Source organism: Naegleria gruberi (genome assembly GCF_000004985.1).
Source record: "Naegleria gruberi genomic scaffold NAEGRscaffold_21, whole genome shotgun sequence".
NCBI lineage: Eukaryota > Heterolobosea > Eutetramitea > Acrasida > Naegleriidae > Naegleria > Naegleria gruberi.
Window position 1 is genome coordinate 191,058 of NW_003163306.1, and position 14,295 is coordinate 205,352.

A 14,295-nucleotide genomic window follows, 5' to 3' on the forward strand; every position below is an offset into this window, starting at 1 on the left:
TGCAAAATCAAGGCTAGCTTGGTGTAGTTCCATGTCATCAGCTTGGGAATTAAATGCTCTAATTACTCCTCATTTAGGATTGATTCCTCTTGCATGTTAAATCAAGGTGAGCCAAATATTCAAGATTCTTTGCTGAGAAGATAGAGGTTGAGTGTACCAAAGTTTTTATTTTGGTGGTTCCATCCAGACAATACCACGTCTACATTTAAAATGTAACGGCTAGTTTGTTTGATATCATAATGATTGAAGAATAATATCAACACCTATATAATATGTTCTTCTTTACCATCACCTTCATCTAATTACGAATTCTGCTCAGTACACAACTTCTTGATGTGATTGAAACCTAATATTTGTGCTCAATCCTTGTGGTTCCATTTACATCTTGTATCTATTTTCAAACCGACGCGCCAAAATTTCGATCCTCTTCCAAGTTTACAAAAAACTGTTATTCATTTTACTCAGAAAAAATAAATTCAACCTTCGTCACAGTCAGCAACAACCAAATCAACAAAGAAAAAAACAACAACATCAAAATGCCAGCTAAGACTAAGAAATCCACTGAAAGCAAGGATAAGACCAAGGAAACCAAGAAGGACAAGGTTACCAAGAAGACTACAAAGGCTTCCGGTGATGGTGAAGAAGGTGAAAAGGACGACAAGAAGAAGAAGTCTAGACATGAATCCTACTCTTCATATATCTACAAGGTCTTGAGACAAGTCCACTCTGATATTGGTATTTCCACCAAGGCTATGTCTATCATGAACTCTTTCATCCAAGATATCTTTGAAAGAATTGCCAATGAAGCTGCTCAATTGTGTAGAGTCAATGGTACTAAGACTTTGTCTTCTCGTGAAATCCAAACTGCTGTCAGATTGATCCTTCCAGGTGAATTGGCTAAGCACGCTGTTTCTGAAGGTACCAAGGCTGTTACCAAGTATCAAACTTCATCAGGAAAGACTGCTCCAAAGAAGAGAGAGAAGAAGGAAAAGAAGGAAAAGTCTGAAAAGGCTACTGAAAGCAAGTAAATTGCTATTGGTAAAATCCATCAATACACACAAAAACAACCCTAGGCAACTGTACAAATTAACTTATATAAACATACAAAATTCTTAAATATTTATTGTTTAATATTTCGCTAAGCTTACAAGTATCGGAAATGTTTTAAAATCATAAAAAATAACTTCACTACTGTTGGAAGCTAATGTGATTGATAACACTTAGTATGAAGTTAATTTCTGAGGAATCATCATTATGTTTATTACAAATCTTCATTGGAATCAATGAGTCTCTCTTGACCAAAGTTGGCAGTATTTCTCCTCTTGATAGTATCATTACTACTTGTTACTACATCGGAGGAATTGTGAGTAGTTGTCTTTCCAACATAATCATCATAATCTTCATCATCCTTCTCTTGTTTGGTATAGTCATGATGAACAACTTCTGCAGAATGATCATCATGTCCATGAGCATGCCCTGGATGAGCATTCTTTGGAATATGTTGTGCCTTAGCCAAATACAATGAAACACTGTGACCACTATGAAGGAAATGCGAACCTTTGTCTGCTATGATATACATGTGAATAACAACTTCCAAAATTTCCACAACCAATTCCTGTTCCAAAGTAACTTGAGCATGTGCAAATTCTTCTGGTTTCTCCTCTCTCTCAACAACCTCTGAAGCATACTTCTTTCCAATATAAACAATATGAAGAATGGCAGTAAAACAACTATAGATGAAATAGGTTAAAAAGACAAAAGCTTCAAGCCAGTTGACCCATGTTGTGAGTGGTTTCTTTCTCTTGATAGCAATTAATTCTCTGATATATCTGATTGTGAACATGAGAATTAACACAGCCATGTAAAAATATGAAATAATTTGGAGTGCCTTTTGTAAATCAATTTCAAATTGTTTTCTTGCACTAGAATTGGTACCGATCAGAGAGTTTGCTTGTACATAGGTAATTGCAAACATCTATTTCGTTAGTTTGATTTCGAATAAAATATAGCAGGTTACTAATCGTGAAGTAACTTTGCTACATACCTTCAAGACTGAGTAAATGTACATCTTGAGTCTTCTATTACCGAAAGTCCACTGATTAAACTTCTTCCACTTTTGTTTGAAACTTTCCCATCCACTTGTTGGAGCTTTATTATTCGATTGACCATGGATATCATAATAGGGAGTGTGATGATCGTGTGCCATTATGAGTTGTTTCTTTTTATTTTCTTTCTCTCTATTGTGACTGGTAATTTATCTCATATTATATTGCGTCTTTTAAGTCGCTCACCAAATTTGATAATTCAACTCCACTCTCCGCTCTGGAAAACACTTTTTTGATTGGATAAAACATTCCAGAACCATTAAATGAAACCTTGCACCAAACGGATAACATTTTTATATGGAAGTGTTACAAACAATCATATCTAGCGAGATTTATTGTTACATTTTGCAATGTAGATGTCTTTCGCTCAACTCTGATTTCTAAATGCAATATTTAATTTAAAAACTAATTGGGTTTTATTTACTCCAAAAAGATGTCTCACAAAATTTTGATTTACAAGTGGATTTCGAGATAGATTTTAGCTTTGGTCCTGAGAAATTGATTTACTAAGGTACAACTATAGCTTTGAAAAAACACTTTTCAAAGGTCTGTATCAAAGATCGTTCTCTTGTACCTTTTTGCTCAGACTTTTCTGGAGACAAGAAAACAATGTAGTTGACTGAATACCAATTTGACCTATGAGTTGAAGTGGTCCATTGTTCCAGATAACTCTCACAAAATTCAATTATGTTTCACTTTTTGAATGTACTCAGTTGAGAAGTCTATCAACTCTACCAATTTAATGGATTTTAATCAGGTCACGTCTAGTTAAGATTGGGCCTTTTATTTAAGCAATTTGGACCATCGAATACATGTGTGTTACTTCCCAGCAAACACTTTATTGGGATGCACACAGGTCTGTATCGAGGTTTGTCAAATAATTGCCAAATCCTCTCATCTCCCAATTACAACTGTTGCATAACTTGTTCAACCAATCAAATAATTGCTTATTTACAAATCTCTTCCATTAGAACAATACTAATCAAAACTAACTCGTCCTATTGCGTAGCACTTGTCACCACGTCTTTGTTGGAAGGAAATTTTGACAAAAAAAAATGTTCAAACAATTCCCAGCAGATGTACTTCCCCATCTGTTTAGTTTTTTCTCTCTGAGAGAAATCTATTATAATCTCCAATTTGTTAGCAAGGAATGGCTAGAAATTGCCAACGTACCTAATGAATATAACAAAGTACGAAGAAGAAACAATGTTGGTGGAGGAGACAATAGTGATAATGGTTATCATCAGTCGTGGTCAATTTATTTGGTTTCGTCATTCAGAAGTGGAAAGCAATTTAAAGAAATTAATCGAATGATGAGTGATTTGGAGAGCGATGCTTCTGATGAGGAAATTTCAAGGGCCATGTGGGATGATCAACATACACAATTGATCTTTTCATGTATTGAAGGAAAGATGGTGCATGGCTTGCATGCTGGTAATCCACTTGTTAAAAAGGATGGTATTGGTGAAATGATCAAATCAATGCAATTCCTCTATGGAGTTCATTATGATAAGGAGCTTGTTAAGAGAATTGTTTCAGATAGTAACTCAATCAAGTCATGTCTCTATGTAGAGAATGAAGAATTTGCTAAAAACTTTCAAGAAAGAGTGGTTGAAAATGGTAGCGGTTTAAGTGATCTGAAGGAAAAGTTCTATTTTATGGATTTGTGTTATTTGGACTCCTCTTTGAAAAATGTTAGTGATGAGGTATTCATTTACAAAATATTTGAGAGGGTGTTTTCTTTGGATTTAGATAACGATTGGTCCAATGTATTTCCCTGTATTCGAAAATGCAAATTATTGAAACAGAAACTAGAAAAATGTAATGGAGAAACTATTAGAAAAATGTTTCAAATTGAAATGGAGATTGCCTTGAAAATGTTACTCAATATTCTCAAGTGGGGTTACCATCTATCTGATTTGAACTTTCTATACTCCTTTGCAAGTTATTGTAAATTCACACAAAGCCAATCTGAAGAGATAGTGAAATTGTCTGATTCTCTTATTAATGAAATTAATAGAGTTGTATTGATTGAAGAAGTGGTACTCACTCCAATCATTGAAGATGACTACATCTCCACCAGCATATTGGATCAGTTCAAGAATAACAAACTTATTGAAATGGTCAACCAAAATAATGCACATCCACTCGAAGAAATCGAATATAGAAATCTCTATACTAACACATCTTGCTTTTTAAAATTTCTTCATAGAAAATTTTCAATAGGAGAAATGTTTAGAACAACAATTAACAAAAGAAAAAAGCTACTAGATGCAGAGAATAGATTGAATGGATATTTCGTTTTTTGCATTGTCAACCAGAGAGACATGGAAAAGAGAGCAAAATTTTTGGAAAAGATTGAACAGGCATTTATTTATGCAACTGAGCTGAGGGATTTCAGAACTGCTTTCTTTTTCTCGACTCTATTGAATAATGCTTGTGTTTATAGATTACGTAAAACTCGTGAACACGTGGATAGATCAAGTAATTTCAAAAATCTGTTCGAGGAGAGCCAGAAAACAATTTCTTCAGACGGAAATTATAGAAAATTATACCAAACTGTTGAAAAATATGCCAAAGAAGCCAATATTCCAATGTAAGTTTGTAATTTCTGGTTAATTCGATTCAACTCATTATGGTATATTGATAGCCATCTTCCATTGACAAATTTAACGTTTGTTATTGAAGGAAACTCAAATCAAATTACTATTCTCTTTTTGAGTTACAGATTTATAGCACAATTTGGAAGATCATTGAGGATACCATCTAAACTTGGTAACTATGAGAGGAATTTATTCGATAAGAAAACTATTAAAATTATTGACAAGAAGGGAGTTAAGCATTCAATCAAATCATTTTTTGAAGGAGATGATGATACTTCACACATGCATTATGAACTACAAGCTGATCAACAAGTGTTGGAACTTTTTGTTTTCATTGCATTTAATTTCCAACTAAAAGAAGATTCAGAGTTGTACAAAATGAGTTTAGAATGTGAACCAAGACAAGCCAAATAATAATATAACTTATTCTTGAATTTTTGAAAATAATGATTTTAATATAATTGCTAAAGAAAGATTTCATCTCAATAAGTCGAATATTTTCTGTATGGATCCAGAATCAAGATAAATAATTGAATTGGATCTTCTGATTCTAACTTCATTGGGTGCGAGTGAGCATTCAGATTGTTTACAAATTGACAAGTAGACATTCTTATCTTTTGGAACAATATTATCATTCCTCAAACTCAAATCTCCATTCACAACAAAGATATCTGCCTGTGAATTTTGAACTAATTCAAATCTTGCCTTCAGGTAGGTATTTCTTGTCAGTTGCTGAATGATGGCTGATTTCATTTCATCTTTGAAATCATCTCCAATGAAGAATTTGATTCTTCTTCTTGTTACAAATCTCCAAATAAAGAAACATCCAACAGCAGCAGTACACAAGAGCACACTCTTTCCAAGAGTGAAATGAGTCTTGAGAATTGAAAGGAGACCAACTGGCGAAAATTGTGTCAAATTGTCAGATGTTGGTTTCATTGGTATTTCTGAAATTACTGAAATTTCAGGATTTGATTGGACTATTTCCGGTTTTGCGTTTAGAATTTTCTGAATTCTTTCTCCCAAGTTGGCAACAACAGTTTTCAAGCTATTGGTTGACTTCTCCACATTGTCAAGTTTTTCCATTAATGTCTCAAGTTGTTCATCAGGGATTGAAACTGTACTTGAGTTTAGTTGAGGTTTACTTTTGTTGTTGGAGAAGAAAGAGCCGAGAAATGCACCCACTGTAGAAGTAAGCAGTATACCAACAAGCCGTTGATTCATTTTTTAATTATGTGAATACAGATATATTACATCACGTTTAAGATTTATTAATTGTAGAGTTTAATAAAACGTGACATCACGGTTCGAGAATTTTTACATTTTGATTAAATTGTAAACTGCTACAACTGCCTTGGAGCCCATTGTAGGGTATTGTCATTGTAAACTGAAAACGTGAAATCACGTATTGTAAACAGCTATTTAAAGAATCAGAATGATTTGATAATTCAGTAATATTCAACAAAAAAAACAACAAAATGTTCAATATTCCAAATAATATTACTGATATTCGTTCTTTGTTTACCTATGCAATCGGAACACTTTCTATTGGCTCCATTGTCGCAGCTGCATCCCTTTCTTACAAACACTTTTTTACATGGTCCTTGAATAAGCAAGACAAAAATCCAAATGTTTGTGTGTTGAGGCTTGCTGGTTTAACTCCAAGAAAGCTGGAGATTGTGGACAGAGAAACACAAGTAACCTTGTATATTGCAAATGAAACCAAGGAGATTAGAATAGTGGACAATTTTAAGGGCTCTCTCTTTTTCAAAGTGTATGGTAAATCTGACATTCCATATATTCATATATTACCAATTCGGTCTATGTCAATACTAGAGATAGACTTGGTGTTTCTGATAGTTTACTTGAAAAGATTGATGCCAAAATGGAAAAATTGCAATATTTCTCTATTTTATTCACTGGAGGAAAAGGTTGTGGAAAGAGTATGATGATTGTTTGCTTTATTATGTTCTTCATTGAAATGGGATATGAACTTAAAGTTTCTGAACACAGATCACCAAAGGAGGCATTTGTTACAGCAGGAACTGATGATCATGTCACAACAAAATTTCAAGTTGCCAGATTGGAGAAGAAGATCAATAACAAAACTATTGTATTAGAATTGATTGACTCTCCAGGAATTGAAAAGAGTTACAAGGGTCAACCTTGGTATGGAGACATGAAGGAAACATTCAAGAAAATAATGGATGGTCAAGTGAGAGCCAACTCTTGTGTTTTCGAAGAAAGAAGGCATACTCTCAATTCAACTAATCCAGATGAAAACATTCCAAAACCAATGTTAGCACTTGTTTGTTCAAACCAAGCATCAGTTGAATCTGGAAATGCCAACGATCCATTATTGAACGTCCTGACGAAACAATTACAAAAGAGGGCCTTCTCTGTTTCTACCAAAATTGACCAATCTATGGAAAAGGATGATAAGAAAACAACAGTGTTAAAGTTCAATAATGGAAAATTTGAAGAAGTTTTGAATGATATTCGTTGTGTTGGTGATCAGAATGATTTACAATTCTTTTCACTTACAAAAGAAACCTATTTCAAATTTAAAGATTGTGATGATATTATCAAGTTGCACACTGCCAGATTCATTCACAGTATTCTTGATATGTATAACAAAAATTGCTAAATGGGATTCCTTTTTTCAATTTTTAAATATTTTGTAAATTATTTTAAAATTTATTAAACATTTATTGTATTTGTTAAATTTTTGGCGCCAAAAGTGTTTGAGGTTGTATTACAGTTTTTTAAAAAAAATTAAGAAGAAAAAAATGAGCACACCAACAAGTAGTGGATCCTCCAACGTAGCCACACCATCCAATAGTGGTGGAAATTCGGGATCAAATTTTAATAATGGAGGATCGTCTTTATCATCATCGGGAAATCAACAAGTTTTAAAATACAAGACTGATTTTGAGAAGAGTGTTGTGATTAATAATTTTGAGAATAGAGGTTGGATACGAACTAATGATGGTATGTAATCAATGATCTTTAAGAGGTGAATGTTTGGAATTTTAAAGAAACTGATTGGCATATATTTTGGGCTAGTGTTCAAACTGTTAAACAAATATTTAATCCAGAGAATGGAATGAGATTGGGAGAGCATCAGTATGTATTTTGATTTAATTTAATAATCAATTTTGACATTGGAAATTAAAGAATTATTAATCACTTTCCGAACCATTACGAGCTCACAAGAAAAGATTCAATGGTAAAAAACCTTAAAAGATATAAAAAAGAGACCGAGAAAACTGAGGAATTGATACATCTTTCGAATCAACTCAGTAATCCAAACTATGTTGCACCTCCAAGAAGAAATATAATGGACTATGTGCCAATTACGTACACATTACCTGCAGATTATTCTCTATTTGTGGAAGAATTTAAAAAGAATCCAAACCAAATGTGGATCATGAAACCATCAAGTAAGGCTCAAGGCAAAGGTATTTTCATCATTACAAAACTGTCACAGGTTAAAAGATGGGCCAAAGATAAATGGGCCTACATGGCCGTGAAGGAACAATATGTTATCAGCAAGTATATTAATGCACCATTACTGGTAGGAGGAAAGAAATTTGACTTGAGAATGTATGTCTTAGTGACATCATATAGACCTTTGAAGGCTTATGTATATAAGGAAGGATTTGCGAGATTTTGTACAGCTAAATATACCAATGATATTGAGGATGTGGACAATATGTTTATTCACTTGACTAATGTTGCCATTCAAAAGCATGGTGACGATTACAATGACAAACATGGTGGGAAGTGGAACATAAAAATGTTGAGACTCTACCTAGAGTCAACTGCAGGAAAAGAAAAGACTGATAAAATGTTTGAGGAAATTTATTACATTTTCAAGGAATCTCTGAAGGCATGCAAGAATATCATTATCAATGACAAGCACTGCTTTGAAATGTATGGTTACGATCTATTATTGGATAGTGATCTGAAACCATGGCTATTGGAAGTGAATGCTTCACCCTCATTGACAACCACAACAGCATCAGACAGAATTTTAAAGATGAGCTTGTTGAATGACACTTTCAACATTGTTGTGCATGAAGGATTCCCAGATAAAAAGTTATACAAAGACTACAAATACGACAAGAAGCAACCTAAATTGGGTAATTATGAATTGTTAATTGATGAATTAAATGACCCAGAAGAGACTGAACAAATTGACCCTGTAAAAATGAAAGCTGGCTTTGCAAACAGAAGAGCTGCTGAGAGTGCTCTTAAACGAAAGGTTAACAGTGCATCTTCCAATAGCACGGGAGCTGGTTCTAGGGTAACAAAATGGTATTAAAAACATCATGTTTAAAAATCTTTACAAAAATGTCCAAGCACTTCTTAACAAGTTGATTCATTACTCTTATCAAGTACTCCACTCCAGTAATTCCTTAATTGTCGGCCAGCTTAGAGGTTCATTTTCAGTGTGTAGATAACCTCCTTTAGATCTGCAGTAGATCTTTGCTCAATAAGGGCATCAGAAATGAGAGAATAAGGAATAAGGATGGACTCCTTTATGGACAATTACGAAAAGATCATCTTTGGTTATTTCACATTGTTAATGTGTTGTTATATGAAATTGTGACAAAATTGTTTTTTATTCAAGCAATAAGCCCTTGACTTTGCTTCCACTTTTGACCGTGAGAAGCTACTTGTGTTCTTGATCGTGTCTTGACATACTTTTCAGCAATGAGTTTCCAATTGTTACCACATGCCTCAAGACCTTCGAGGAAACGTTGATGTTCTTCCTCTGTCCACCATCCCTTATGACTACCATTCTTATTCTTGGCAGACAAATCACCCTTCACACTCGACTTGAGTCTCAGCTTACCAATCTTTTGTTTCGAGTAATTGTTAGCAATGTCAACTTCTTCATCGTCACCTTCAGATTCTTCACTTGGTGTCGTGGTATTTTGTTTGTTTCCTCTCTTAATACATGCAGAAGCAACCTTCTTGAGCACTTCAACATTTGGACATGTTGTTGATGAGACACTGGCAGTTGTTGTCGTTATGGTTGGATTCTTCTTCTGGAGCTCTTCCTTACTACTACTTGTCATTGTGGTTTCACTACTAGAAACACCACTCGAATGATGATCGTTGAATTGACTAGGGGATGATGAATTACTACTTTTCACATCTGTGCCAATAATTGAGACATTGGAAGAATGGGAAAATCCAGATTCATCCATCAATACATTACTATTTGGAACGTTTCTAACTGGGCTCAATACAGGTGGTGCTGTAGTTGTAGTGGCTGTAATTGTTTTACAGGCAATTGGCACTGCACATGTCACTATCTGCTGACTTGTGGCATGATTAAAAGCAACAATTCTTCCAGTAGTTGGGGAGGTATTCAAAAGTGGGTGTTAAAGTGGTGTTAAAGTTGGTGGTGGACTATTCACATGATCCACTACTTTAGAGTTGGTTGTAAAATAATTTGGCTTGTTTACAGTACCTTCCCAAATGGAGTTTTCTCGATATAGTTGTTGAGGTGCTTGATGGGTTGGATAAACGGAGAATAACGAGGAGTAACGATTGCCAACAACGACATGATGACTCGTAGACGATGATGCAACAACAGGCATTATTGATTGGCTTGTGGTGGTGGAGTGAGAAAGGGATGGGAGTTGTTGTGGATGATGTTGCATCATCTGTGGTGGTTGTGTTGAAGAATAATTATTATTACATGATGAGGATTGACTGGTAGTAGGAATGGCTGTACAGGAAATGGTATTAGAGAAGGCATGTGTTGGTCTGGTTAACAAATTAGGATAGTTTGGTGTTGTTGTGGTTGCAGGATATATATCTGAAAAGAGTGAAGAAATGGAAGGTAATTGAATAGTGGCAGAACTATTAGTACTGCTGCCACTGTCTTTTGTCAAATGATTCATTGGCTGAATGTATTGTTGTTGTTGTTGGCTTGCACTCATGAGTGGATTGGTGGTCATAGTATTCATTCTTGTCATGTTATCTGCCATCATGATGATTTAATTCGTATGTTCGGTATTATCTTTGAAATAATGATATTGCTGCTGCTATTGTGTCAGAGTAACAAAATAGATCGAATATCGAACCTAGTTGTGTGTGTTGTTTTTTTTGTTGTGTTGCTGAAGATTTAAATGCTTAGTAATCTTGTGTGTGGTTAGCTGTTTGGCGATTTTGGTGCGTTGTTCTTTTGTTGTTCTTTTGACGCAACGCAAAATTGCTGTCGATTTTTGCATTTTTCACTTTTTGCTTGGAAGAGAATTGTGATAGCTCTTGGTTGGCCATGAGTGAAATGAAAACGCGAGTATTTTGGAGTTTTTCTGGCCAATCAGAAAAGAGACAGATGATGAGAGGAACTAGCATCGCAACCAAAACATACTTGAGAATGTGATTGAATTGGTCACTAATAAGCATGTTTAATTATCCATAGTTTCCATTTGCTGTGGTGACACTACCATGTCACTCAAAGATCTAATATCAGCAAATGGAATGCATCATGTTGCATTGATACATCCTCTTCTTGAATAAAATCTATCACTATTTCTGTACTGTATAAGAAGATCAATGTCAATGTGAAATAGAGGTTCCCAAAATCAAGTCACACCATCAGTGTCTTTAAGGAGTTGTGAAATTACAGTGTTTCACACAACACCAACCCACTGAAAAGCATGGTATTACAATTTTCGATAGATAGCTCTATTTTGGGTTGGTACACAAAGCTTAATCCTTATTGTTGTTTTTACCGTTGATTCTGGGTTGAAAACAGCAAAAATCGCGAATTCCTTCCTAATCGGTAAGTGGATTGTTGAATCTTGCCCTTGACTACAGTGAATTATTATCTTGGCTATCTTGTAAATATCAACAGCCCATTCCCAACGTCACTGTATCTAACAGACCAGTGAGAATTGGCTCTTTCTGGATAATGGTCCAGTAATCAAATCTATTGAGGATGGTCCGTAAATTCCAACAACCATACGGTTGTATCAATGATTTGTGAACAAACAATCTAAGGTTCATATTGAGTAAAATCACTACAGTCCTATCTGAAATCTTTCTAAATGCAGACTGATATCGTTAATACAATTAATACAATGCAATTTCAAGGGCTCAAGGGTGGTACCTCATTGCAGATAAGTGGTTGTGAGGATTACTCAACGAGCACACACACCCTTACTCACTTAGTACTCACTTCATTCAACAATTTGATCATTGTGTTTGTTGAGCTGATGATAATCTAGTATCCTCTTTTTACGTAATTATTGAAACATAGTTATTCCAACTAAATATTCCACTATTACATTAATAATATTACTCAATATTACACCTTACTAGAGGTTTTAACAATGTGAGGTTGGTTAAAAACTGTAAATTACACATGTTAAAAAAACCTAAAATAGATTGATTATCATCACTAGAACGTACTGTTAGGAAAATTCGAGATAGTAACCTCTCATTATTGCAAAGTGAATGTTGAATTACCAACGTAACTATAATCAACTATAATAACCATAATTACATGTTACTATTATTATAATCAGAGTTGATATTCGGAAAATTCAAAACTGAATGGCTCCTTTTCAACAATCATTGAGCCAATTTCATCATTGTCAAGTAATGATTCGTAACATACTGAAAGACAACAAATACTCTTCAATTTATCCTTAGCACTGTTGAAAAAGATGGATGTGTAATAATTCTTGAAATTTTTCCTCTCGTTTGATTTCTTCCACAACCTGACCTTCTTTAATACATGTCTCTCAATGGTATTCTCAATGAGGAGAGGAGATCCCACCATGAGGGAGTGGGAACTAGATGACACACATCCATTGTATAAATAGTACAGTACTCTCATGGTGTGAATCAATATGAAATCAATGCTCAATAGATTATACTTGTCCAATTCATAAATCCACCTCGAAACGATATGATTCAATACTTTAAAGTTTTTCTTTGGAGTTGGCTCGAGAGGTTGAGGGATTTCAAAATAGTTTGTATTCGATTGTTTGATAAATTTGGGTTGAATCCACATTGGTTTGAATCTGCCTTCAAATGTTGATATTAAAGACTTGGTTGCTCGTTTCATTCTAATCTTTTTCCAAATATCTGTTATGATTTCTTCCTCATTGCCACTACTGCCATTACTTCCACTTGATTCTTCTTCATCTTCGCTATCTTGTCTATTTGTATCAATTGTCTTCTTTTTGGCATTTGATAAAAAATTCCAATCTTTTCTTTGGTCAACTGGAGAAGAATCAGTACTATTGGGAAAATTTAGTGTTTTTCTTCCTTTTTGAAAAGTTTCTGAATGGATAATCGTCCAACAATTATCCTTTCGCTTTGACAATAGTATTGAATCCATTTTCAGTTCGACATCATTCATTGAAAAGAACCAATTTGACATGGTAATTTCACTCCAATCACAACAAACTCCCTTCTTTAGTGCACTTCTAAAATCAATTTGTAAAAATTGAGGAATTGGGGCTGAAAATTGGGTTCTTTTCAATCCTCTTATCCAATTAGGTTCCGTAAAAAAAGACTTTTTATCCACCAACAAGGAACACTTATTAATTGAAAATAGGTAATTTGAAATCATGAGAGTGGCCTGTCTCCTCGTTCTCAGTTTTGTTTGACTTTTCAAATAAATTTCCAATTGTCTTTGTAAATTTAATTTAAATTCCTCCCTCAATTTAATATCCTCCAATGAGAGGGAATAATTCGGATCATCATGAAATCTTTCATTTTGCTCACGATAATTAATTGATTTGTTATAGATAAACACCTGATTGGTGGGCACTAATTCCGAAATATAATTCCAAATATTATCAGATAGATAGGGCCACAGAGAGTGAATATCATCCCTATTGATTTTATCATACCATTTATGACAGACAAGACTTGATTGAATTAAAATGGATGGTAGTGGTAGATAACTCAAAATACTATTGAATAATTCATCAATTTCAAATAAATGGTGCCAAAAGTTTTCCGAAAGGGTCAATTTTGTGGATAAACTTTTTGTCAAGTTTTTCATTTTTTTTAATTTCAAAATTAAAATTGAAAATCAAATATGAAATGTCAATGTTTTAGAAAGGCATAGCATGCTAGTGTCAAAAATAAACCAGAGTTAGAAATCTGTACGCTGGCTGGGTCAAAAATAGCATTTTTCTATAGTAAAGTTAATTAGGTAGCAATGTTATTTGACATAAATAGTTTTTGAATAATAAACAAGAATCCCGTGTGGTCCAATGGCTAAGATACCTGGCTCTCACCCAGGAGATCCGGGTTCAATTCCCGGCACGGGAGGATTCATTTTTGCTGGCCTTCGTTTTTCATTCTCATGCTGCTTTTGCATTATCAATACTGCAATAATATAAATAAAGTCTTTTTTCAAATCATTTTGCAACTACTAGTACTAGTAAGTTAAATTAGTACTACGCACAAATATTCCAAAATCAAGTCATCTTGACTCATATCAAATATTTCAAATAGTAACAAAAACCGAAATTCATAGACCACATCAATTTTCGCTTCCTCCACAAGTAGCACTTTCCACAAGTTCTCAATTATGTTGG

At 34.1% G+C, this 14,295-nt stretch overlaps 7 protein-coding genes and 1 non-coding gene across 8 annotated transcripts; 5 read left to right on the forward strand and 3 right to left on the reverse strand.

The window, feature by feature from the left end:
* Positions 1 to 521: 521 nt before the first annotated feature.
* On the forward strand, positions 522 to 1,114 carry NAEGRDRAFT_79564 (histone H2B). Its single transcript, XM_002677650.1, has one exon. The coding sequence runs from the start codon at positions 537 to 539 to the stop codon at positions 1,026 to 1,028; it is 492 nt and encodes a 163-aa protein (XP_002677696.1). The 5' UTR covers positions 522 to 536; the 3' UTR covers positions 1,029 to 1,114.
* Positions 1,115 to 1,261: 147 nt separating this feature from the next.
* On the reverse strand, positions 1,262 to 2,206 carry NAEGRDRAFT_67028 (uncharacterized protein; the record flags this gene model as incomplete). Its single annotated transcript, XM_002677751.1, has 2 exons — positions 1,262 to 1,975; positions 2,045 to 2,206. 2 exons carry the CDS (start codon positions 2,204 to 2,206, stop codon positions 1,262 to 1,264), a joined length of 876 nt encoding a protein of 291 aa, XP_002677797.1.
* Positions 2,207 to 3,160: 954 nt separating this feature from the next.
* On the forward strand, positions 3,161 to 4,705 carry NAEGRDRAFT_79565 (guanine nucleotide dissociation stimulator CDC25-containing protein; the record flags this gene model as incomplete). Its single annotated transcript, XM_002677651.1, has 1 exon — positions 3,161 to 4,705. One exon carries the CDS (start codon positions 3,161 to 3,163, stop codon positions 4,703 to 4,705), a length of 1,545 nt encoding a protein of 514 aa, XP_002677697.1.
* Positions 4,706 to 5,145: 440 nt separating this feature from the next.
* On the reverse strand, positions 5,146 to 5,932 carry NAEGRDRAFT_79566 (uncharacterized protein; the record flags this gene model as incomplete). Its single annotated transcript, XM_002677752.1, has 1 exon — positions 5,146 to 5,932. The coding sequence occupies one exon, from the start codon at positions 5,930 to 5,932 to the stop codon at positions 5,186 to 5,188; it is 747 nt and encodes a 248-aa protein (XP_002677798.1). The 3' UTR covers positions 5,146 to 5,185.
* Positions 5,933 to 6,588: 656 nt separating this feature from the next.
* On the forward strand, positions 6,589 to 7,430 carry NAEGRDRAFT_79567 (uncharacterized protein). Its single transcript, XM_002677652.1, has one exon. The coding sequence runs from the start codon at positions 6,594 to 6,596 to the stop codon at positions 7,353 to 7,355; it is 762 nt and encodes a 253-aa protein (XP_002677698.1). The 5' UTR covers positions 6,589 to 6,593; the 3' UTR covers positions 7,356 to 7,430.
* Positions 7,431 to 7,751: 321 nt separating this feature from the next.
* On the forward strand, positions 7,752 to 9,035 carry NAEGRDRAFT_33283 (tubulin tyrosine ligase; the record flags this gene model as incomplete). The annotated part of the gene is made up of 2 exons (XM_002677653.1): positions 7,752 to 7,834; positions 7,886 to 9,035. Coding segments are annotated over 2 exons (1,233 nt in total), but the record flags the coding sequence as incomplete, so codon positions are not given.
* A 304-nt stretch (positions 9,036 to 9,339) lies between these two features.
* NAEGRDRAFT_48733 (uncharacterized protein) lies at positions 9,340 to 13,124 on the reverse strand (the record flags this gene model as incomplete). The annotated part of the gene is made up of 3 exons (XM_002677753.1): positions 9,340 to 9,875; positions 10,194 to 10,544; positions 12,545 to 13,124. 3 exons carry the CDS (start codon positions 13,122 to 13,124, stop codon positions 9,340 to 9,342), a joined length of 1,467 nt encoding a protein of 488 aa, XP_002677799.1.
* An 830-nt stretch (positions 13,125 to 13,954) lies between these two features.
* On the forward strand, positions 13,955 to 14,026 carry NAEGRDRAFT_t284. The gene has a single exon. It is a non-coding gene; the product is annotated as a tRNA-Glu (tRNA).
* Positions 14,027 to 14,295: the final 269 nt, after the last annotated feature.

Excerpts from the sequence above, each read along its gene's own strand:
- NAEGRDRAFT_79564 (XM_002677650.1), top strand. The coding sequence starts at position 537 with ATGCCAGCTAAGACTAAGAAATCCACTGAAAGCAAGGATAAGACCAAG.
- NAEGRDRAFT_79567 (XM_002677652.1), top strand. The coding sequence starts at position 6,594 with ATGGAAAAATTGCAATATTTCTCTATTTTATTCACTGGAGGAAAAGGT.